The sequence below is a fragment of the Poecilia reticulata genome, linkage group LG4 (genome assembly GCF_000633615.1).
Source record: "Poecilia reticulata strain Guanapo linkage group LG4, Guppy_female_1.0+MT, whole genome shotgun sequence".
NCBI lineage: Eukaryota > Metazoa > Chordata > Actinopteri > Cyprinodontiformes > Poeciliidae > Poecilia > Poecilia reticulata.
The window spans coordinates 9,463,086-9,485,761 of NC_024334.1; the positions used below are offsets into that span (position 1 = coordinate 9,463,086).

Below are 22,676 nucleotides of genomic sequence, written 5' to 3' on the forward strand. Positions count from 1 at the left end.
GTGCCGGTATGATGGTATGTTTCTTTTTTTTGGTTTTACTTTACATTCTTTGGGCCCGTTACTGTGACACCCGAGTATTGTTGGTGACCATGTCCATTCCTTCCTCACCACACCTACCTTCTGAGGGCTACTTCACCATGGTAATACATCATGTCACAGAGCTCAGCTTACCTCAAACTGAAAAGATGGCAAAAAGTTTTCCAAATAATAATAAAACATTTTTGACATCTTGATTGCTTCAACATTGCTAGCATGACAAAGAGATGCTACTGAAGAGCTTTTCTATCAGCACAGTGGAGACGGTACAGTCATGATCTGGAGGTTCTCTTCTCCAGATCTGTCTTCGTCCAGATACCCAGACCTCTCAGGTCTTCTGGTTCAAATCTGCTCTGAATACCAAGAATCTGAACCCAACACGGAAAAGCAGCATTCAGTTTTTATGCTCCACTAATCTGGAAGCCAGATTCCAGAATGAATATTGAAACCCTGAGTTTTTTTAAAGAAAGACTAAAACCCTATTTGTTTGGAGTTTCTTTCCATTAATATTAAGTCAAAAATTAACCTTAGTCTGTATTCCAACTTTCTTTCCTTTATGTTACTGCAATATGTTCTTTTGTTTTCATCATACAAAGCACTTTGAGTTATCTTGTTATTGAAATGTGGTTTCCAAACAAACTTGCATTGACTTGAGGTGTTTGTGCGTTGATGACTGCGGATAAGGACGTTTTGTCAGGACAATACTGTCCTTCTGATTCTCCATCCTGGATGTCCTGCTGATCACCACTGGAAACTTTTGGGGATCAAAACCAGTTGTAGACCGTAGATGTCCTTTGTGAAGCCACCTCGACAGTCGCATCAACCAAACAAATGTAATCATCAACAGAGTACATTTTTAAAACTTACTTGCTTTTGGTTTTAAACTAACAGCTGATGAACAGCTTGTTTTAGTTCAAAGGCAGTTTTTAATCATTTGCTTCCTCCATTTGGTTCTAGAACAGTTTTTTAAAAACATCTAAAAGTGCAAATTAAAATGCTATTTATGCTCATGGTAGATATGTGTAAACTTCCAGCTGCACAATATGAAAGACTCATGTTGGAGAAAGTTTAAAGGCAAAGTGATAAAGATGTCACATCTTAGCAACTCGTCCTTCAACAGATATTTTTATCTGACAAACCGTTCAACTTCAGACTATTATGGAGTGTAGATTTCTTTTATTAACACACATTGTAAACTACAGCAACTTTTCATCCTTTAAATAAATCCTGATTTGGACTAGTTCAGTCTGAGAGGAGACTCTGCATCCAGCCAATGATCCAGTGTTTTCTCAAACACTCAAGATCCCCACATGAACTCATTTATGGTCAGGCATGATTAGCATAACCAACACAGATGGGACTGTCCTGCACAGTAACAATGAAATCCACTCATTTAGTGTCTTCAAGATTAGATTTACAGACATTTGTGTTTATCATAGTAAAGCAGAAATTGAAAGTGATACAGAGGAAAAGAAAACAGTTATGAGTAAATGATAAAGCTATAAGAGAGCAGATAATAGCTGCAGTTTTAGATGACTGCATACAGGTTATTACGAGATGATGCAGGGCAGTGGAGAAGAAGGTGGACTGAGATTATCTCTTGATGGGCTGGATGTTGGAAGGCTGGAAGCAGGTGAGCTGGAGCTGCATGCTGCTCTTAAACTTGTTCAGCAGCTCCTCTAGTAACCTGGAGACCAAAACAAACACAAAATGTATGAAATTGGTCTGTAAAACTGTTACGCATTTACAGAAACGGTGTCAGAATTAAACTCACTTCTTATCAGCCCCGCTGTGCAACTGAGGCAGCGAGTCCAACGCCTGCTTGAAGCTGGTGCTGAAAACAAAAAAAAACAACAAAAAAAAAACATACATTTTATAAAAACAGTTAAGTTTACTTAAACTTTATTAACAGAGAACACAGTTCAGGGCGAGTCTATGCATGTATCCTGACATGCACACTGACCTACTTACATGAACACACAAGACACACCACACAGCAGGCACACAACAGAACCAGATTACTTTCACTTCCTTTCCAGAACCCACCAACTAACATAAATAGGGATTGTAGGTGAGGGATGTGCGACTGTTAGGATTTATGCCTGTGACATGCACGGCTATAAATCACTGGCTATACATGTTTGACGGCTGTACTCACTTGCTATCAGGGTTTAGGTATGCGGCCACTGCGTCTCTCAGGGCGCTGAGCTCGAGTCGGGCCTGGATGTGAAGCAGGGAGGGGTGAAGGATGGTGGTGAGAGGTTAGGTTTGAAAAAAAAAACAAAAACAAAAAAAAGAACAATAAAAGCCAGCGAACATGAAATCTAGCCATCATGACCAACTGACAGCAGTTAGCAGATGAACTGAAATGTGGCATTATCAGAAACGACTGGTGGATCCCCCCACAAATGTGGTGTTGACTTATGAGTCAGGGTCTTACTATATGACTGACAAACAGCTAAACGTGTGTTTGTGAGAACGCGTGTGTATTTTAGTGTGTACCTGCAGGGCTCCGTTCTTACTGAAGGATGACACGCATTGCATAAGGCGACACATCTCGTCCGCTACCGATTCCACGATTCTTGACAAAACCCGGGGAACCAGGTCCTTTGAGACGGTGAAGACCTGTTGCAGAAAAAGTTGAGTTTCGTAAAGAAGTGCAGACAAAAAAAAAAAAAAAGTTTGTGGTGTATAGGGGAAGGAGGGTCTGGGCAAGGGCGTTTGTACCTCAGCGTGGACGGCTATGATGTTTACAAGAGCTTCCTTCAGGTAGTTCCTTACACCTGAGGGAGAAGGCAGTGAAAATGGGATACATTATGCAAAATATTGCAAAAACAATGAATATTAAAAAAAACAAAAAAACATAAAGGAATTAAAACACATAAATAAGCATTGATATAAACCATTTTATTGCAGCACTATAGATGCTTAGGGTCAATACTCTGCTGGAAGGTGAACCTTTACCAAAGTCTAAACTCTTTTGCAGTCAGGATCAAGTTTTCTTCCAGGACTGCTTCAATTTTAGCTTCCACCATTTTGACATTAACCCTGACCAGTGACCGTGGTCCTTGCTTAATGAAAGCAGTCCCACATCATAGTACTGCACCCTGTCGGATGGTGTATTCAGGGCGACTTGCAGTTTTATCTTATACCAAATGCAGCGTTTCACACAGAAACACAATCAGAAATCCTTGCTTGGCACGTTTCTTACATGGCTTGTGGCTGCCTTTCTCCATTAGTTTTACTCACCATAGATCTAAATACCAGATCTATGGTGTGCATGACTAATAATTGTCAAAAAATTCCATCTGAACAGTGGATCTCTTGAACTCCTCCAGAGTTTCCATGGGCCTCTTGGCTGCTTCTATGAGTAATGCACTCTTTTCAAATTCTGTTAGATCAGATGGACACCTGTGTTTTTTTGGGTTAACAGTTGTTTCATTCTGTTTTTTTTATTCTCTCTTTTTAGATGATGATTGAATATCCACAGAATATCACAGGACAGAAAAGTTTGCAAAAGTTTGTTTTAGTCAAACAGATCACTTTTGGTCATTGTTAGGATAACTTAACCCTACTTTATTGTTCTACACAACTTCATCATTGATCTGTTTTATAAGATTCATTATATTTCATTTTATTTTGTAGTTTTAGAGAAAACAAGGTTGAATACAAGTGTTTGCAATGTTATTCATATAGTTTTTGTAAACTATATCTAAAACCATGTATTGCACTTTTTCTTCCACTTCACATGCTTTGCATTGAAACGTCAAAAAAAATCGACAAAAAAATCAGTAAAATGCATCCTTATTTTAATGTAGTTACTCATTGTAGAGAGACCAAATGTGTAAAACATATGATTTATTTTGCAAGGTACAGTATATGACAGATTCTTCCCAAGCACGTTCTGAGTCTGAATTGTATTATTTAAAATTATTTATGCAAATGTTCTTTACAGCTATGCACTGCAGGAAGTTGCAGAGACGGTATTGTCACAACTATCTTCTAGCAAAGTAACTCAGTAAAGAAGAACAGAGAAAGGATCAGCATTATCTCAATATCTAAGACCCTTACACCGCTTTTACCAGTTGTTTTGGAACTTTTGTGCTAGGCCTGCTCTGAGGTTAAGATACTAATATATAAACCCCACAGCAATGTTCCACTTTGTTATTCACAAATAGAATAAAAGTTAGAAGAAAAACACACATTGCACTTTAAAGATTGCAGTTGCTGAAGGACAGTTGCCAGTTTCAGTAAGAGCCGATGAAAGTAGAGTTACTCGATATAGAATCTTACGATGGCGATAATGTTGGTAAATATCGAGATGATGATTTTAGTTGTGATATACGCCTATTTTATTTAATTTCTTCCTCATCTGGTGCTTTTCACCAGCAGCTTCATGAGGTTCTGTAGCAAAGCCCCCCACAGCATGAAGCTTGCAAGCTTTCATTTTTCCCTTCACAGGTAATAATGGGCAAGCAATTAAAATTTTCCTCTGATCAGAGCAGAGGACATGTCTCCATAAATTACTGTCTTTAACCTAAAAGCATTTGCAACCGTTAATCTATCTTTTTATGTTACTTTGGCAGTAATGGTTTCTTCCTCTTCGAGTGGCCTTCCAGCTAATGCTGAGGAAAGACATGTTTCACTTTAGAAAACGACTTTCCGTTTAACTTCAGCTAGTATCTTCACACTCACGCGGCCTTATGGTTTTGTTCTGAGGTTGATATGTTTCACGCTTAAACATTCGTATCTGGGACACAAATGGTGATGTATTTACAAAGCCATGATGTCATCATGTGGGCTTCCCCAACCTGTTTAAATGCATAGTAATCTACGTCTCATTTATCCCCAGTAAGTGAGGAAAAAAAAGGTTGTATATCTTTTTATACCCTGTATGTTACCTAGTTTTAACTGCATTCCTACATTAGACTGTTTCGCTCTGGTTAGGCATGCAAAATTGTTTTGGACACATTTAATAAAGTCCTTAAAAGAAGATTTGTAAATGTCAGGTATTCAGTTGAGTTACATTAATTTGTATTGACACACAGTTAATAAAGATGTCCTTTGGTTTCTGAATCTTTGAAAAAACAAAAATAAAAAAATCCAATTAGGAAATATAAGCAAACAGGACAATTTTTATCCAAAATAAATTGTAAAAAAAGTCCTTAGTTTACATGTGGATCCAAATAAATCTTACGTTTCAATTACCAGCCCACATGTGACCAACTGAGATAATTTAGCTATGAATGCATTCATTTTTCTCCAAAAAGAGCAAAAAAAACGAGCAGCCAAATATGTAGAAGCAATGCATAAGAAGCTGCAACTGCAATGGTGTTTTTACCATTTTTTTTTTACTTGAGGAAGATTCAATGCGGTTTGGGGCCGGGGGTTAATGTGCAAACATGGTAGGTTGAAAATATAACATCCAGTGAACTCTGACAGCGAAACAGCCAAATGCAGCAACAGAAAGAAAGTACTGAAACCGGATTTTTAATGCCTTGCAGCACCCCACACGCTTACAGGAGTCCCACACAAAGAGCAACAAGTGAAAGTCTCATATCCTAGAACGGTGGTTTAGTGTCCAAAATGTTCCGCTTTCACATGTGGCCCAGGCATACGAACTCTTAGAGGCTGCAGAAAACCAGTGCAAGGCTCAAACTTGTCATTAGGAAATTTTGTGCGATAATCTGCCTGCATCCCACCTGAAAAATTCAATAGACTCATGCTGTCTCATATCCTGTGTTTAAGGTAAACCACGTATTTTACATTCTCATTCCACCTGAGTTTGGAGTTCATCTGGTGACAGAAATGTCAAAGTAAACCTTTGCACACACCCACAGCTCCAACATAAAGGCCATGAGAGCTTCAGGCAGAGCAGCAGAATGATGTTTACAGTAAGCCATCAAAGACTTGTACTCCACACATGACACACGTGAACCACAAATCTACAGATCAGAGCACAGACAAGTTCTCATGCTACACGGCTCTTGGCGGCTCATCAATGATGCTGTCAGGGTCAGTTGGTGGTTGCTCTCTGTGAATTCCCAACTCTTTTAAATCCTCACTTTTATCAAGCCAAAGAAGCTTTTCCAATACCTGCAGGTGTCTGGCAGTCTCTCCAGTCGAAGTATCCAGCATACATGCCGGGCTCCAAGGAACCGGCGATTGGATCGGCTCGTCTCTCGATGTAAGCTTCAAAAAGTTTACCGTCCAACTCCCGAACGGCGTCTACACTCACCTGGAAGGTTACAGACAGATGGGAATCAACAAAAACCAAGGCTATGTTCACAGAGCAGGTCTAGATGCTCAATTCTGATTTTTTTTGTGGAAATCAGATTTTTTTTTCAGTGGTCATTCGTAACACTGAATGACACGACTGCAATTAGACTCCTGTGTGAATGGTTTACAAACCTAACGCAACCTGGATGAGCAGAAGAAGAACGTTGTGCAGTGCATTGTTTCTAGAAGTAATAATGCACGTTGACTATTGATCAATTTTAAAGTTGAAGTTCAGCAATGGAGCAGACAGTAATGTCACAAGATCATGAGACAAAAGGCAAATAGCAATGATCTGTCGTGGAACATTGACTGCAACCTCTGTAGAGAGGACTATTTGGACATGCAGATGGAGCCAGAAGTTGGGTGATTGTGATGTGATACGCTTTACTAAGACTTATTTCATATTTTCATATTTTATCATTTTTAGCAATTGCGTACGTTACGATTTATCATGTTGGCTTCTTCTAGTGCAGAATTCTAGACATAATGAGACATGGCAGTTCAGACTGTAGATTCTTTGAAAACAATCGGCTATAGATCAGATTTAATACCACAAACTGAAGTGATTGATTCATATTGAAAGGTCAGAATTGGAACTTTCAGAGAAGAAGTCAGATACGGGTCACATTTGGCTACTTTGTGAAAGTAGAAATCCTCTACTTTAGCTCTAGAACAGTGATTCCTCAGGAACTGATGTCCTCCATGTTTCAGATGCATCTCTGTTCCAGCACACCTGATACAAACGATTGCGTGACCTCATCTGATTGCCACCAAGAGCTGCAGAAGTCTGTTAATCACCCACTTAAATCAAGTTTGAAGCAGCAGGATGACATCTAAACCATGCAGGACAATGGTCCCTGAGGATCATGGCTGGCAACCACTCTTCTGAAGTTTCACGTATAAAGTATTATACTTTATTTCATGTAGGTACACATAAAATAGTTTTTTTGCAGATTGTAAAACGGGTAAAAATAAACCACACATTAAACTGAAACCAAGCTTAAATGGGAGAACGGCGTCTAAACAAATCTCACACAACATTCCTGCTGATTTTAGCAGGAATGTTCAAATCCTGCTAAAATCAGCAGGATTTGAGCTGATTTGAGTGGTTTGACGGCCAAAACGACACCTCGATCTTATTTAGCGATTGTGTAGCAGATTTGTAATTGAGGTCATTGTCCTGATAATGAAAACGTTTGGACCAAGCTTCAGCTGTTGGACAAACTACTGCTGGAATGCTACGATATACAGACTGAATGACTGCAAGGTACCCAGAACTGCAAATCAAACCCACATCATCTCTTTTCCACCACTATGCTTGACAGGTGGTATGAGGTGTTTGCCGTTTGGTTTTCTCCAAACTTTACACTGCGGTTCATTCAATGCAACTTTGCAAACCAAAGTAATCCTTCTCCATTCTTTTTCTTAGAAAACATGGATTTTCTCCTTCAAATATTTCAATTTCTCTGCTAGTTTTTCATCATGAGATTTAAGATTTAACCGAGACCTGTAGAGTCTGAGATATATCTAACCTTGGGGTGGATTTACTGGAATCGAACAATTTGCACATGTCTAAAATGTTTTCCCATCTATGAATAATTTTCCTCTGTGTTTACTGTTCGACTTCAAATAGGTGGAAAGTGGCAACATAATCCTCTCAACAACAGTGTCCTACCATACATCATTGCGGATATCTTTCCACGCTAGGTTTCCACCCTGCCAAAACTGCACGTTGGTGGAGGTCAGATTGAAGATGATAAAGTGATGACAATTTTGCTGCTACTGTTTCATTTTAAATCCCATTGAAGCCGTAAAAATGTACTTAGTTTTTCAAACAGTCGTTGCATTTCAGCCTTATTGTTTCATAACTAATCAGTGTGAAATGTGTTGTGTTTTGTAAATTGAAGCTTAGATTAATGTTACTTCCTAACTTTTTACTTCTGGAACAAGAAAAATAAAATTATATCTGCAAATGCTTTCTAATGAATAATGCTAAACTATCAAAATTTATATATGTGACCTGTGCATTTTCTTAAGTTATTTTTGATCAGAGATATGCTAATGATGATAATATTCTGTACAGAGCACCAATTTTATGCCAGATGCAAGTTGGGATTTTTATTTTTATTTTTTCACCAACACTTTCAGAGCTATTTTAATCAAGCAGTCCAACACCCATATCATGTTAACATCTTGATGAGGCTCTAACTCAAACTTTCAAAGAAAATAATGATCAACTGTTTTTACTGGAAAACCAACCGAACTTTTATTTTCTTTGTGATTCAGCCATTAGTCATTGTGTGCCACTGTGTGACTGTCTGAGTGAGTGAAGAGAAAGCGGTGAAAATTTGCTTTAAAGACAGTGACATTTACCTTTTTTGATTAAGAGTCATCACTCTGCTGAGAAACAGAACCTCATTCATCAGAGCTTTGATGTTACAAACACCTCAGCAAACCACTTAACAGAATAACAGCATGAATGTGTGAGTACAGCGCACTTTGGCTGCAGTTGACGCCTGTCCTAAAAAGGAGTCGCGGTTTCGGCTACTGACCCGATTGATCTTCTCTGTCCCTGTCAAGCCGTGCTTCTCGAAGTGGTTGGCCAGGTTCAGGAAGGTGTGCCGTTCCAGGTATTGGCAGTTACTCAGGATGATCAACAGGCGCTGCTCCTGTGCACAAAACAATCCCAAGTTTTAACTTCCATGTTCTACAAAGAAGCCAAATATTTTGCACTAAAATTGGAACATTTTACCCACTTTTCATTCATCTATCTATCCATCCATCTATATGTATCTATCTTGACAAAATGAGTGTGAAAGATCACATATGATGCATGAGTACCACTGATTTTCTTAAGAGTGATAAGAAAATAAACTTGTTGACTTACATCAAATTAAACATTCACTTTCAGGTGGGCTTTTTGACTAATAATTATATTTATATATTAATATTGTATCAGTCTCATTAAATCCAACCCATGTCGGAAAGGGATATTCTCGCAGTGGTTTAGAATGAGAGGAATACATTATGAAAATATTTTTATTCAATATTCACCTCAATTTTACGTCTGCGTGTGTTAATATAGAATTAAAAATTGAATAATTATCTTGCATCAATCCACTAAAAGAATGTTGTCAATTACACAAAATATTGCTCAAGTAACTACTGAGACAAAAAAATTGCATTATAAACTAGATACTGGAAGCAGCTCTGTCACACAAAACAAAGTTACATACCGCATTGTTTTGAAGCAGACGGAAAAAGGACAGTTTCTTTAAAATATTTTTTGTGGGATGTGCATTTGTTTTCAGCCAACTCATTATTATACTCCCAAATAAAATCTGGACACCAATTGCCACCACAAGTTGTCTAATTACTGACTTAAGTTAATGTGTGTGTCATTTTGTCTCGGTAAATAAACAATTGTTTAGTGAAGAGAAAACAGAGCATTGAAAGTGAAAATAATCTGGAGGAGCTGCAAAAATAATTAAGCTCAGGTGGAAATATATGTGGATAGGAAACAAATTATTAATATGCGTCTTAATATGATCTTTAATCATCTTCTCCACAAATCTGATCTTTATGTATGAGAGGCAATAGGAGAAAACCACTGGACATCCTGTCTGAAATTAACCACAAGTAGGGGGCGCAACAAACATTTGCTGAAGAAGGTGCTGTGATCAGATAAGACCAAAACTGAACCTTAAGGCCTACATGCAAAATATTACAAAATATATTTTTTCTCTAAAAAAAATAAATCTAAATAAATGCATTAAAGTTTGAAGTTTTCACATAACAAAATGTTAGAAACTTCACGTCTTCTTTTATAAGACAGTATATATATCTTTGTCTAATCACTCAAACTACATACAAAAATCTACTCTTAACTAACCGGTACTCTAACATAAAGGGATTAGGATACGTTAAATTGTACTTATTTTTTAACAATACAAGATTTGTTGTTTTGGATTAATCTTGCATACAACGAGCAAGATTGTCAACTCAATAAAATCTCCTTCCGTCCGTTTTTAATTTTAATTTCCACAAACTCACAATAACCTTCTAAAACTGTACAGATGGAGATACAAATTTATACAATAACCAAAACTAGTTCTTAGAAACAGAGAGATGACTGAGTGATAAGCTTGTAGTGTGCCAACCACGAAATGTGGCGTCACTCGCAGCACGTTTGTTTTTCATGCTCCAGCGATAAGAGCCTCCAGTTGGCTACAGAAACCTGATATCTATTAATGGCTGTCAGGTTTACATCCTCACATGCTTTTTAGCAAGTCGTTCTCAAAACAAAAACATCAAAATACTGCATGAGTGAAATCCGTCTCGACTCTGGTCATTCACCAGAGCTCCGCTGCCAAACTCCCGCTGCTCACATCGGGCTGGGGAAACCCCTTCTGCACCTTGCTCCATTTCCCTTTACCAGAAGCACCCCGTACCCTGCTCTTCCTCCCAGCCGCCTCCCCTGCGTTTTACCCCTCCACCAACAACTCAACCAAGTTACAGGAAACAAGGACGTATCTGCTGCTTGTCCACAACCAGGAAACAGCCTGATAACATTTTGTGGTTCCAATGAGTGAGACGTGTGTTTGTCTAGTTGGGTTACATAGCGAGCCCACGCTCCACGCTCGGGTGACGCTACCAGGCGCAGGCTGGCTGTAGGACTCGAGGTTATTAAATCGAGAATGCTCTATAAAAACTATAATAATTTTGCTTACAGATGTCGGAATGGATCCGTCCTGGATGCCGGAAAACCGATCAGGAGAGGATAGGTCCACTGAAACGTTGCTGAATAGAGAGGAGACATTTCTTTTTCAGAAGAAACCACAATACGAACTAAAAAACTGAAAAAAGAAATGTTCAAAATACTCACTGAGATACATTAAAGTCTTCATCTGCCTTCATACTCAGCTGTTCCAAACAGTTTATAAAAACCTAAGGTGAACACATGGAGATCCACATCACTTCCACCAACATCAAAGCTGTGAAATTCAGCCTGAAAAGCTACTATGAATGAAAACGACTAAAACTGGTGGAAAAAAAGATCTGCAGATTGAAAAACAAAAAAGAGGGAAGTTCTGCTTTCAATGTATGTGTTTTGTCTCCATTGTGTCAGTTGTGATTTCCAATTAATTCCATATGGTGGAACTGGTCAATACTGGCAACAAAAGTCGATCTGTGTCGACAGCTAAGGATTGAGAAACATCCTCCTCAGCAGTGATTGGCAAAAGCCACCAGAAAAGGCAAATATAATATGGTGTCATGTAGCAACTTACACTTTATTTTAGATTTTCCATTTTTATCACTTTACAACCATGCTATCTTTTTTTAATGGGTGCAACCTGCAGGTTGGGTCTACTGGGAATTATCTTTTTGTAAATTTTTATAAAAAAACAAAACAAAAAAAACATCTTTAGTATAAATATTTTGAGAAAAGAAACGATGTCAAGGATTTATGCATGTATATGCAAACCTATACATATATGCACAACTGTGGACATGCATGAAAAACACAAAAATGCTTTTGGCATGCGTGGACTTTGTTCCAGAAGATTCAGAGTAATGACAACCAGAGTGGGTTTTAGCGACAGTGCACACAGTGATCTGTGGCTCCTTTATGGGAAACTTCCTCAAATCATACAAGAAATGAATCTAATAAAAGTAAGCATGTATTATTGAGGTCTGCAGATGTTTTCTAGCACACTTTACCTTCATGATGCTCACGCTGAGCTGTGCTGCCTTGTCCTGGACCTGGTCTAACTGCAGAACCTGACAGATACAGGAAACAAAGCCTAAAGTAACTGAATCAGTGGCTACAATTTGTCAAGCATAGACATAAATCTGTCAGAGGGGTTTTCACAGGATAAAGTGACCTTTAAAGTTTTGCGCTGAAGGATTTCAAACTTCGCTTTCACTCATTTCAAAACCTACATTGATTTCTCCTGCTTTGATTTCCAGCGGCTCTTTCAGTGACTGCAGCATGTGGACCAGGCACTGTTCAAACTTTGAAGGCTGCAAAAAATATCAAAGACAAAACATGCGAGAGACTTAGAATCGTGGGCTGAAGAATAAAAGCAAGTCAGATTAAAGCCAGGCAGCAGGTGCACGTCAGAAAGAGTCGGTGCATTATTATGTAAGGGGTTGACACTTCTCTTTTCTTCAGCTTGATCTGCGATTTCCACTGAAAGTGCTTCACAACATAATAAGCAACAGATAAATCCTAATCATTTTGTCTCCTCTACACTATGTGACGTAGATGCTCAGACAGTTACGATGCTACAGAGTCAGATTTGACGCTAGGATACGTTGGCCTGTAAGGTGCCGATGTACTGTGGCCGACAAAAAGCACCTGACAGATACTTATGCTGCTAAGTCCTATGGATGTAGCAAGGATTTTTGTAGTTTTTCAATTTTCGTTTGCATTTCTGTAAACTTTATGGACTTAGAACACTTTTTACGTACATTTTTTTTCCATTACTTAAAGAATGAGAGTTAGCCATTTTGTCTTGAGCAGAGTAGAAACTTTAGGACATCAACCTTAATAAAGTATACAAAAATAGGAGATAAAATGAGGTATTTCTGAAAGAATTTCATAAAAGCTCAGACAATCACATACAGGATGATATAGTATTCTAATTGGAAGATGATTGCATAAAATCTATTTTTGATTTTGCAAGCAACAAAAATGACTCGATTCAATTCAAAGCCCCTGAACTAATCTGAAAAAGAAAAGAGATTTGATATGGATAAGATTAGATTCTGTTAGATAAAATGAATAAATAAAACATAGCAATATTAAAGAACAAACAAACAAAAAAACAGGGTAATGTTTATAAAGTAAAGAAGAATGTACTGAATTAGGGTTGGTTCTATCTAAGTGTTTGTGGGAATATATCTACCACGTTTAGTTCTGTAAGATCGAGCACTGCTTGGTGTGGTAACTCATTCTTACCAGACTGGTGATTCCCTCATTATCTACAACCCAATCTTCCTTTTCGGCAAGCCTCTTCACATCTAAACGGGGAAGAAGCAATGCAGAAATTACTTCAAACCGTTGAACAATTTACTGAACAGGGATCCCTTATTTTCAAAGAATGATAATAAACAGAGACAATGTTGTGCATTTCTGAAGAAAAACCAGGCAATGTCAAAGAAAATCTACCTTTCTGCAGAGACCTCAGTTTATTTGGTGTTATGTGACACGGGTGTAGGGAGTTCAGCGAAAACCATTCGCTCTTCTCAAAATGACCATACCTAACCACAAGTGAAACTGAACATGTCTGGTTTTGGTCTCATAACACTTTCTCCATTATAACCCTGGAGGCTGCAGGAGGTAAAAAGATCCTGACCAGTAAGAAAATCAATGCAGGCAATTCAGATGGTTTATTAGAAAATAAATGCTGAAGAGTTTTTAGTGATTTCTCTTACTGCTTTACATCCATCAACAGTAATTTTCTTCACTTCCAAGTGACTTTCTTAAATTCTGCCTTGTATTTTGGGTCTACTGTGCACAAGAGTTATGTAAAAATTAGAATAAATTATCAGTATTTCTTCAAGGCTTTCTTGCAATCAAGTATGCATTTATACAGTGATTTCACCAGATGTGCAAACTTGAAACTGAACTGTAGTACTTCAATATACAGTCCTCTGCATAAATGATCAGAATTCCTTGTACAAATATGTAAAAAATAAAATAAAGAAATGACAGTAACCTAATTTTACAACAGAAACTTGTGAAAATTCAAACCATTTTTATTTTATTTTATTACAATATAAATACAATTGAAATAGGGTTCATTTTGTGTTTGGCTCTCTAACAATTTCCCCTTTGGAAGACAAATAGGCCCACCGCATCAGATCCCCTGCCATACTTAACTGTGGGCAAGAAGTCCAGATCCACCAACACAACTTAATTTCCTCTGCTGCCCTACAGTTAGTTCCACTGCAGTTTGAGCATCACCGTCACATCCAAACTGATGAATCCCAATCAAGCATGAAAATACCCACTGTTCATCATACACACATTAGACACAAGAAAACATTAAATTAATTAGTCTGACAAATCTCTTCATCCTCATGAAATCCCGTCTCCATTGACTGATAAGGATGCCCAGCTCATTTTTCTTACACATATCCCCAAAAATCATTGATTGCTGAGGAAATTTGCTGTGATGTTTGTTCTCCACACTCTCATCCTAAACGTTCCACTGAGATGAAACCAAGTTGAAGTTCCAGAATTTTCTTCTTCTAGGACTCTGGATCCACACTGACTCATTATCCATGGCTGCAGCTTTTAACAGATTAGCTGTTTTGCACATTTGATTTCTAAGTATTCGATCACATACACTGAGTCAACCAATTTGATTTTCATGCTTTTTTTTGTGTGTCATTCCTCTTTTAAGGCATGCATTTCTATCTTGACACTTCAGCAGATTCCTTAGTCAACATGCAAGAATCCCATTATAATCTTAATGTTTTGTTTGCAACTGATTTGCAAGTTTGTGCTGAAGGACTCCTAAAATATCTGGCTTGTCTTAATTGGCAGCTGTCTTGTATATGCAAATGTTTCCTGCAGTAGTTTTATAATAATCATTATTTTTATATTCTTATTTGTGAATTTAGACTCGTGCAGACACCTAAATGAGTTCATGAATACTTTTCTTTATTTTGGTTTTAAAAACATTAGTATAATAATTAAGACACATCTCATCTTTTTTGAAGGTATTTATCAAAATTATATTATTACTGCTATAATACCTTCCATGGTGTGATAATTGTGCTGCATTTTTTCTTAAAAAATAAAAAAATTTATAATACCATTCTACAGTTTTATTTTAGGGGTTAAAGTGCACATGTGGACAGCAGCTGAAGTAAACACTAGAGCAAATTGCCAGCCCATAATTCAGAAAAGTCTGCAAAGTGTAATAAAAATAAACTCTGTCCTCTTTCAGAGATGAAGCCGACATGATCAGATGCAGATGGTTTAATGGGGAATAGTCCCCCGTTCACTTTCCACAGCTCCACTCAGCGGACAACGTCTCACCTTCTGACGTGTGGAGCAGAGTCACCATCAGGCAGTGGACCCTCAGGTCCAGCAGCAGATCCTGGATCACTTGCAGCAAATCATTCGGGATCTCCAAAGTGGACAGCGCCTCGTGACAACCCCTGGGCGAGAGACGCATCAACATCATCAGATCAGATGACCAAAGTCAGTCATTAACAAAGTGGCGGAGAGGAGGTGGCGGGAGTGAGAACCTGACAGTGTGGATGATCTGCGTGAACCAGGCTCCGGTCAGCTCCGTCTTGTCCTCCCAGCCTCCATAAACACGAAGCTCTCCTTGCGGTAAAGTGGTGGGGAGCAGAGCGCCCCGAATAAGCTTCACAAGTCTGTTTGTCAGCTCCTCGATCATTTTCTACAAAAATGAAAAACAAAACAAACCCATAAAACATGTAGAAACCAGATAACATGCCTTACAAAAGAAGCTTAAGTCTAAGTGAAATAAGCTTCATACTTTGAAGTCATTCTGTCTCTGTCTGGCGTTCTTCTTGGACTTTTCCACCTGGCCAGATTTCTCTCCAGTCTGAAAGAAAAGAAAAAAAAACAAGAGTTTTCCAGTTTGAAAAGCAGTTAACATAATTTTCTAAGGTAGGTGAGGAGACTGGTAAGATGGTGAAACATTTTCTTTTTTTAAACAAAGATAACCACTAACAGGAACACAAAGGATAATTTTCAGTTTACTTCATCAGTATGGAAAAATATAGTGTTTTACATAATTTTGCATCTGGAACAGTTTACAGTGTTTTCAAGGATATCACAGAGCCTATTCTGGTCTAGTTTTGTAAACATCCTTTGAGGCTCAGGTTGGGGAAAAACCTGGTAATGTTATTGTTCCTGGAAACCCTGCAAAAAAAGGCGAGCCCATCACTAGACATGTATCCCTAGCAACATCCTCCAGCTGACATTGGAGAATCACAAAGCATTCTCGCATCAGAGGGGTCACAAATTTACTTCAGAAAACTCAGAATCTACAGGTTTAACACTGTGGGGGTTAAGATTAACACCACACAGCAACCTGAACACACCATGAAACACGGTGGTGGCAGAACCATCCTGTGGGAAAGCAAGTCTTTAGCAGGGGCTAGAAAGTTGGTCAGATGGATAAAAAAATTGCTAAAGAGAAGCAGAAGTTTATTAAATCTAGACTTAAGTTTTAACTCTGCTGTTATTTTCTCCTCCCAGTTGTTTGCAGTTTTTTTTTATTTCTTATAGTCTATTTTTAATGCTCATATACATCCAGGCACATCTTGCACATTTTTCTCCTCTAAATTAACTAGCAAAGCTGCATATTACTTTTGATCTGAATAGAATATATTTCAATATTTCAACTGTCTTATTGTTCTTATGTTGTGAATTTGTCATTATTGTAGAGTCTCTTATTCTTATGCATATATTTTATTTTTACTTTTGGGCCATTTGCAAGTTCCCCTTTACCTTAACTTGCTGCTATGACACCAGATTTTTTTCTACTATGGGAACAATTCTGTTCTGTTTTTAAATATATCTGCACAGTGGCACAGTTGGTAGCACTGTTGCTTTGCAGCTAGAAGGTCCTGGGTTCAATTCCCTGGAGATAGGCACCAGCAGCCCCCAACCCCAATGGGATAAGGGTGCAAGAAAATGGAAAATGGACTAAAATATGCAGAAGAGAAAAACTGTGAAAAACTACTAGTCCCACAAAGTTTTGAATTCAGCAGAAAATAAATAAATGACGCACAAGTCCCTAAGCTAACATTTGTTAAAATTTTAAACAATCAACTGTTGATTGATGTTTAAAGACTGAAATTTTGATGCACTTAATAGTGCTATTTTGTTTTTAAATTTGATCTGCAGATCATGGACCAGAGCCAAGGTGAAAATGGCCTTGATGCATCACTGAAAAAAAAAACAACAACTGAGTTTTCTAATTATTCTTTCTCTTCTCACTCTGAATTGTTTACCTCACTAAAAAGACTTCCATTGACATAGGAGATCCACAGCTTCCAGAAGTTTGGCAGCTGACCGATCACCACGTCTGAGAGTTTCTCCACAAACTGCACCTGCTGTGGGGTTTCAAAGCGCCACGCTGGAGGAAAGAAAAAGCTTATTATTCACTAAACTCAAAGTCGTGTCGTGGGTAACTACACAACAAAAACCTTCCTGGAAGACAAACATTTTTTTTCTTTTTTTTGTGGCCTTACTGTACTGGCTGATAAGAGGAGATTCCCCTAAGCACTGTATGTGACAGAAAGTGTTACACACATAAACATCAGTGTAGCGGCAGGGAAGCCCCTCTGCGGCACCTTGCGTGTGGGTGATTTTACACTCACTGCTGGGCCGCGCCGACCGCAAACTGCCCCCTCTTTTCAGAGACGCGGAGTGGCCGAGCCTGCCGAGCGCCGCCAGACGGGTATCCCCCTCCAGATCCAGAGCGCCGGCACCCACTGACCCACGCAGAGAGGAGAAAAAAACAACACGTGCTTTAGATAGCAAATAATCAAATGAGCCATATTCCTAATTCCACATTCCTCGATAAGCTGAGCAGGTTTTCACACCAAACAATCATTCCTTGTCTTGTCTTTATTTATGTTCCGATCCAGACCCGCAGCTTAGAGACGTCCAAGTTCTGTCCAGAGTATGGGGGTCTGCAAGTGCAGAGGGGTGAAGTGGGTTTACAGTGTCCACAATGTCCTCAGTTACATCCAGCAGAAGACATCCACTAGATGGCAACAGAGAGCCATGGAACTGCCACGACGGCTGCAGCTTTGCAGGGCATGCGCACGGTCCTATCTCATGAGGTGACATAACTTTGGTGAAATTAATCTGGAAGAAAGCTTAAAAGTAACAGCAGGAGGGGTGTAAGTTACGGGACAGGAATGAAAGTGAAAGAGCAGCAGAGCCAAGAAGGGAGCAAAGCTGCTGCAGTGAAAATGAAACTCAGGAGAGGTTCGTGCAAACGCTGCAGAACGCCTACATGGAGTTTGTCTAAACGATGGGAGACGGATGACCACATTTCCAAAACATGTGTCTGACACACACATAGAGAGAGAGAAGTGCACCGGTGACTCATAGACTGACTGCAGTGTGTTAGCAAGTATTGAGAAATCCCCCAAAATGAGCAGCAACTGTGGTTTAGATGGCTGTGCACACAACACAGCAGCCTAGAAAATGTAAGGAAATTCTCATTTGAGTCAGACTATCTGTAAACATATCTCTAACACACGCACACACACGCACATCCACGCACACAAATCCACACTCGACCCACATGGAGCAGCACAGAGTCTGTCTTTCATGTTTTCCCTGTCTTCTTACAGGCATGAGAGCTGCTGTTGTTCCAGGTGTCGGCTGAGGATCACAAGGAAACATGGAAGTCTGCAGGACTCAATCTGTGTTTGCACGACAATAATAATCACTTCTCAAAATGCAGAGGTTAGAAATTGTGTGCGCTAAATATAATGCGTGCATGCCTTGTATACTTCCCATTTATGTTTTAAGCGTGAGATTGCTGAAGTTGAACTCACTCATCTCAAAGTGTGTCAAAATATTTTTATCTCTTAAATCTTTCTACATTTTAAAATGTCATAGCTGGATGCTTCAATATATTTTATTGACCACCACAAAGAGGTGCACAATCATAAATCATCAGGAAATTGTATGTTTATTTATTTATTTATTTTTTAGGAAAATTGGAGTGTGACTTGCATATGTATCTACTTTGATACCCCTAAAAACTGACAAACCACTGACATGACTGTGTGACGAAACTGACAGACCAGGAGGCCACGATCTCAACTCTAGAGGAGTGTCAGAGAAACCTTTGCCAGGAGAAATAATAGTTTTGCACTTCACCAGCTTGACTTTTATAAAGGCTGGCTGGAGGATGCATACCCTAAACACACCAGGAAGTGTGAATGCTTTTTGTCTAAGGGACAAGGAATTAATTGGGGTTGATGGGGAGATTCATGGAGGTAAATGCAAAATATTCCTGAAAGAAAAAACTGCTAGAAGCTGAAAAAAATGTGAGACTGTGGTGGAGGCATTAAACTAATCAAAAAACATCAGACACATTTCAATGTGATAGACTGACAACTCTTCGCCCCCTATCAGAGTCTGAGCACTAACACACACAATTCTTTTCGGGTTTTAATTAGTACATGTGAAACTGATGCTATTAATGCCTTCTTTGTGCTGGTCTGTCTCTTAAAATCTCAATAAAAGCCGTTTACGATGGGAACTGTCATATTGGCAGAGCAAACTCACACATCACTAAACTACAGGCCAAGATTCCTGATCAGCTGTATTGATGTTGGGAACAGAAGTGTTGTTTAAGTAGCTCAGTTTATAAATGACTTGGGCCGACTCAAATCAGACGGCAGCAATGGGGTTTGCTGGAAGCGTTTAGTCATATGAAAGCAACTCGTGCTGCTCTGCTTCTTCACAAGGCAAAAAGCGTTCCCGTTTATGGTTTGATAAAGATGGATGGCTGCATCCCGCATTTAGAACAATTCAGCGAGCTATTAATGGGGCAATACGAACACCAGAACGGCCTTTGGTCTCTAAACTTGACTAAGAAGCAAAGGAGATGGAGAAAATGATTTCAGCTACTGTCTTTACGACTGACCCATCAAAGACAAATAATGATCCCCACCACGTGTGATTGAATGTGATTCAAGGCGGAAGAGGAAGCAGCCAGCAGAAGGGATGGTGGAGGCACCGCTCAGTAGAGGGTTGGGGAGGGTGTGGAGGGAGGGGGGGTGAATGTGGCAAGGTGAGCGAGGCGTGGAGGAAGACTGGGGTCAGGGGAGTGAAGTGGATGTGGTTTTGAGATGATGGCCGCTCAGGCACTGGCTGGGTGGAGAGACGTTTCAAGAGGTTTCTCACAGTTGAAGAGCGAAAAGAGGAGATGGCAAACAGCAACCAGGTGTGTGTGCGCGCGCATGTGTGTGAGAGACAGAAAGAAAGGGGAAGAGGTGTAGTGTTAAGCAGAGGAGAGAGACGGGACTTATTACCTCAGGTGTCATAATACAGATTCTCGTCAACTTAAAACAAACAAAAAAAGTCTAAATCAAGACTAAAATCTTGAAATATTTCATCAAACATAAAAACCTTTATCTAGAATTTCAAATGTGAAAAGATTGAATAAAAAGAAATATGTTCATCAGAGCTGTTAAGGAATATGTTCAAATTAACACCTTCATGCTACATTAATGTACTTTTCTTTTTTTATTGAAGACCCCCGAACAAAGCACACTTCACTCTGGAAACGAACTTTTTTTTAAAACAAAAAACACAGAAGATAGTGGGTCCTTTTACTTCTGAGTTTAGGATCTAATTGACTGCATCATTCCTGGTCAGTAAGTTATACACACACACATATTCATAACTAAAATAAATGCATTTTCATGTTGCTTTAAAACCTTAGGCTCCAAGTTGCAGTAAAAGAGGATGTTGCATCTCTGGTCTTGGCTGGTTTTAAGAAAAAAATCCTGCATCTTTTTTACTTCAGAGAAAAAGATGCATTTTCAATAAAGACGTTGAAAATAACGTCTATATTGCAAAGAAGAAGAGCAAGAATCAAGAATCAAGCATTATTACAGCCATTCTAAAATCATTGCCAGGGCTCTGACACGGAGGCAATAATCAGATCATCAGACAAAGTCTATAAAGTGAGAGATCCAGTAAAACTGCAACATTAAATGTAATGCAATCAGAAATCTGGATGCATCCAACTTTTGTGCTGGTGCACCCAAGAAAAACATGACGTGCACTAGTGCAACCAGTTACTCTAGAGCTGAGAGAGGAAAGACTTTAAATCTAAACAAAGTTTTCTATAACCAAAGTTGAACTTACTGTGCATTGACCTACAGATTTTTTCACTGCCTTTCAGTTAAACCTCATTTATAAGCTAGATGCTAGAAAAAAGAAGATTCCTACAAATGGGAAAGTCAGATATAGTTTTTTCAAATCGTTTTTTGGATATACTCCACAATTTCTAGTTTGCATGTTCATTTTTGTCTGCCATGACATTTAAGGTGAATAGGCAAAAAAATAAACCAAACCCCAAATCAATCAAGCCAGAGCCCCGGAAATCTCTGTTACCCTTAGCATTAGACATGTTTACGTTCCAGCTGTACAATGTGAAGCAGCCCCCTCTCTAGCAGTGTTTTCCTGCATGTACGTGTCTGAAGTGTGGTCGGAGAATTGCTCGTCTTCCTGAGCGGACAGTTTCACATTCACATTTTTCTGCCGGCTGATTTTAACAGAGGAACAGCTTAATTGGGGTTAATTGTTCCAATCCATCTGTGAAGCTGTGTGTGAGGCAGAAGGGGAGAGTTTGTGTGTGTGTGGCAACATATCAGGCCCTGAAACCCAAATCCGAAGCCAGCGCTGCCTTGCTTTCATCTTATTCATATGCTGGTGAAAAAATAAACACGCGAGCCATGAACAGAACAGGGTTGGGAGGGTGGTGACGAAGCGGGAATGTGGGCAGAGGGCTGGAGTGACGGAGGCGCAGCTGGATTTCCCTTCCTTCAGCTACTTCTAGGCTCAAAAGACGATTGGAAATGCAAAATAGGAGGCTAGGACTAATATTATGTGCCGTTAGTTACCTCTTCCGCCGCTGATGAACTCATCTCTGCAGTTTTGCATCAGCTGCAGGATCCACTTGTGTTGAGCGTAGATACACTGCCAGGCTGGGTCCCCTGGGGCATGCAGGTCTGAAAGGTACCTACAGGGCAGGAACAGACAGGTAACAATGAGTAATAGAAAATAAAACTGACTGAAGGAATTATAGCTGCATTGTTGTGTTAGTCTCTCAATAGATCGCCACCTAGATCTCCCAAATCTAAAAGTTCTACCAGCACATACTCAACATAAGAGCAAAGAAATGTATTTTAATGATGGTAAAATAAGGTAAAGTCAGATTAAATTGTTAAAGGGAGCTGGTGAACTACTGACTTTCTAGCCTGGTTACCCAATCCTCTGAAGTGTCTATGTCTTTATGTAGATTTTGTAAATAGTTTGTAGACAGTTAAAACCTTTAAAAACCTGAAATTGCCATGAACACATATTCAATCAGAAAGAAGTGGGTGCAGAAGAAAGAAATTGAAAGCTTAGCACCCCTAGTGGAGAAGGAAAAAAAATTGATTTGATTACATGTCAATGAAACATTTTACAACTAGACCAAGGCAAGAATAACTTCACATGAGCTTTATTTGCCAAGCTTGTGCACACAAACAAGAAATGTGACTGTGTTTCCACTTTGGTCTCAGTGTACACACACTAAATATACGAATTTGGTGGAAAAAAA

General features: G+C 39.0%; 1 protein-coding gene across 1 annotated transcript in view; it reads right to left on the reverse strand.

The window, feature by feature from the left end:
* Window positions 1–1,192: 1,192 nt before the first annotated feature.
* Window positions 1,193–22,676, reverse strand: part of exoc2 (exocyst complex component 2) — a 51,789-nt gene continuing 30,305 nt past the window's right edge. The window contains exons 11-28 of the mRNA XM_008406707.1: window positions 21,976–22,094; window positions 17,695–17,808; window positions 17,326–17,450; window positions 15,840–15,908; window positions 15,583–15,740; window positions 15,371–15,492; window positions 13,280–13,341; window positions 12,259–12,339; window positions 12,037–12,096; window positions 11,201–11,262; window positions 11,046–11,115; window positions 8,868–8,984; window positions 6,133–6,274; window positions 2,764–2,819; window positions 2,539–2,661; window positions 2,195–2,256; window positions 1,811–1,870; window positions 1,193–1,723 (exon numbers count right to left, since the gene is read on the reverse strand). Coding sequence (XP_008404929.1) covers window positions 1,630–1,723; window positions 1,811–1,870; window positions 2,195–2,256; window positions 2,539–2,661; window positions 2,764–2,819; window positions 6,133–6,274; window positions 8,868–8,984; window positions 11,046–11,115; window positions 11,201–11,262; window positions 12,037–12,096; window positions 12,259–12,339; window positions 13,280–13,341; window positions 15,371–15,492; window positions 15,583–15,740; window positions 15,840–15,908; window positions 17,326–17,450; window positions 17,695–17,808; window positions 21,976–22,094 — 1,696 coding nt within the window. The 3' untranslated portion in view covers window positions 1,193–1,629. The remainder of the gene's footprint in view (window positions 1,724–1,810; window positions 1,871–2,194; window positions 2,257–2,538; window positions 2,662–2,763; window positions 2,820–6,132; window positions 6,275–8,867; window positions 8,985–11,045; window positions 11,116–11,200; window positions 11,263–12,036; window positions 12,097–12,258; window positions 12,340–13,279; window positions 13,342–15,370; window positions 15,493–15,582; window positions 15,741–15,839; window positions 15,909–17,325; window positions 17,451–17,694; window positions 17,809–21,975; window positions 22,095–22,676) is intronic.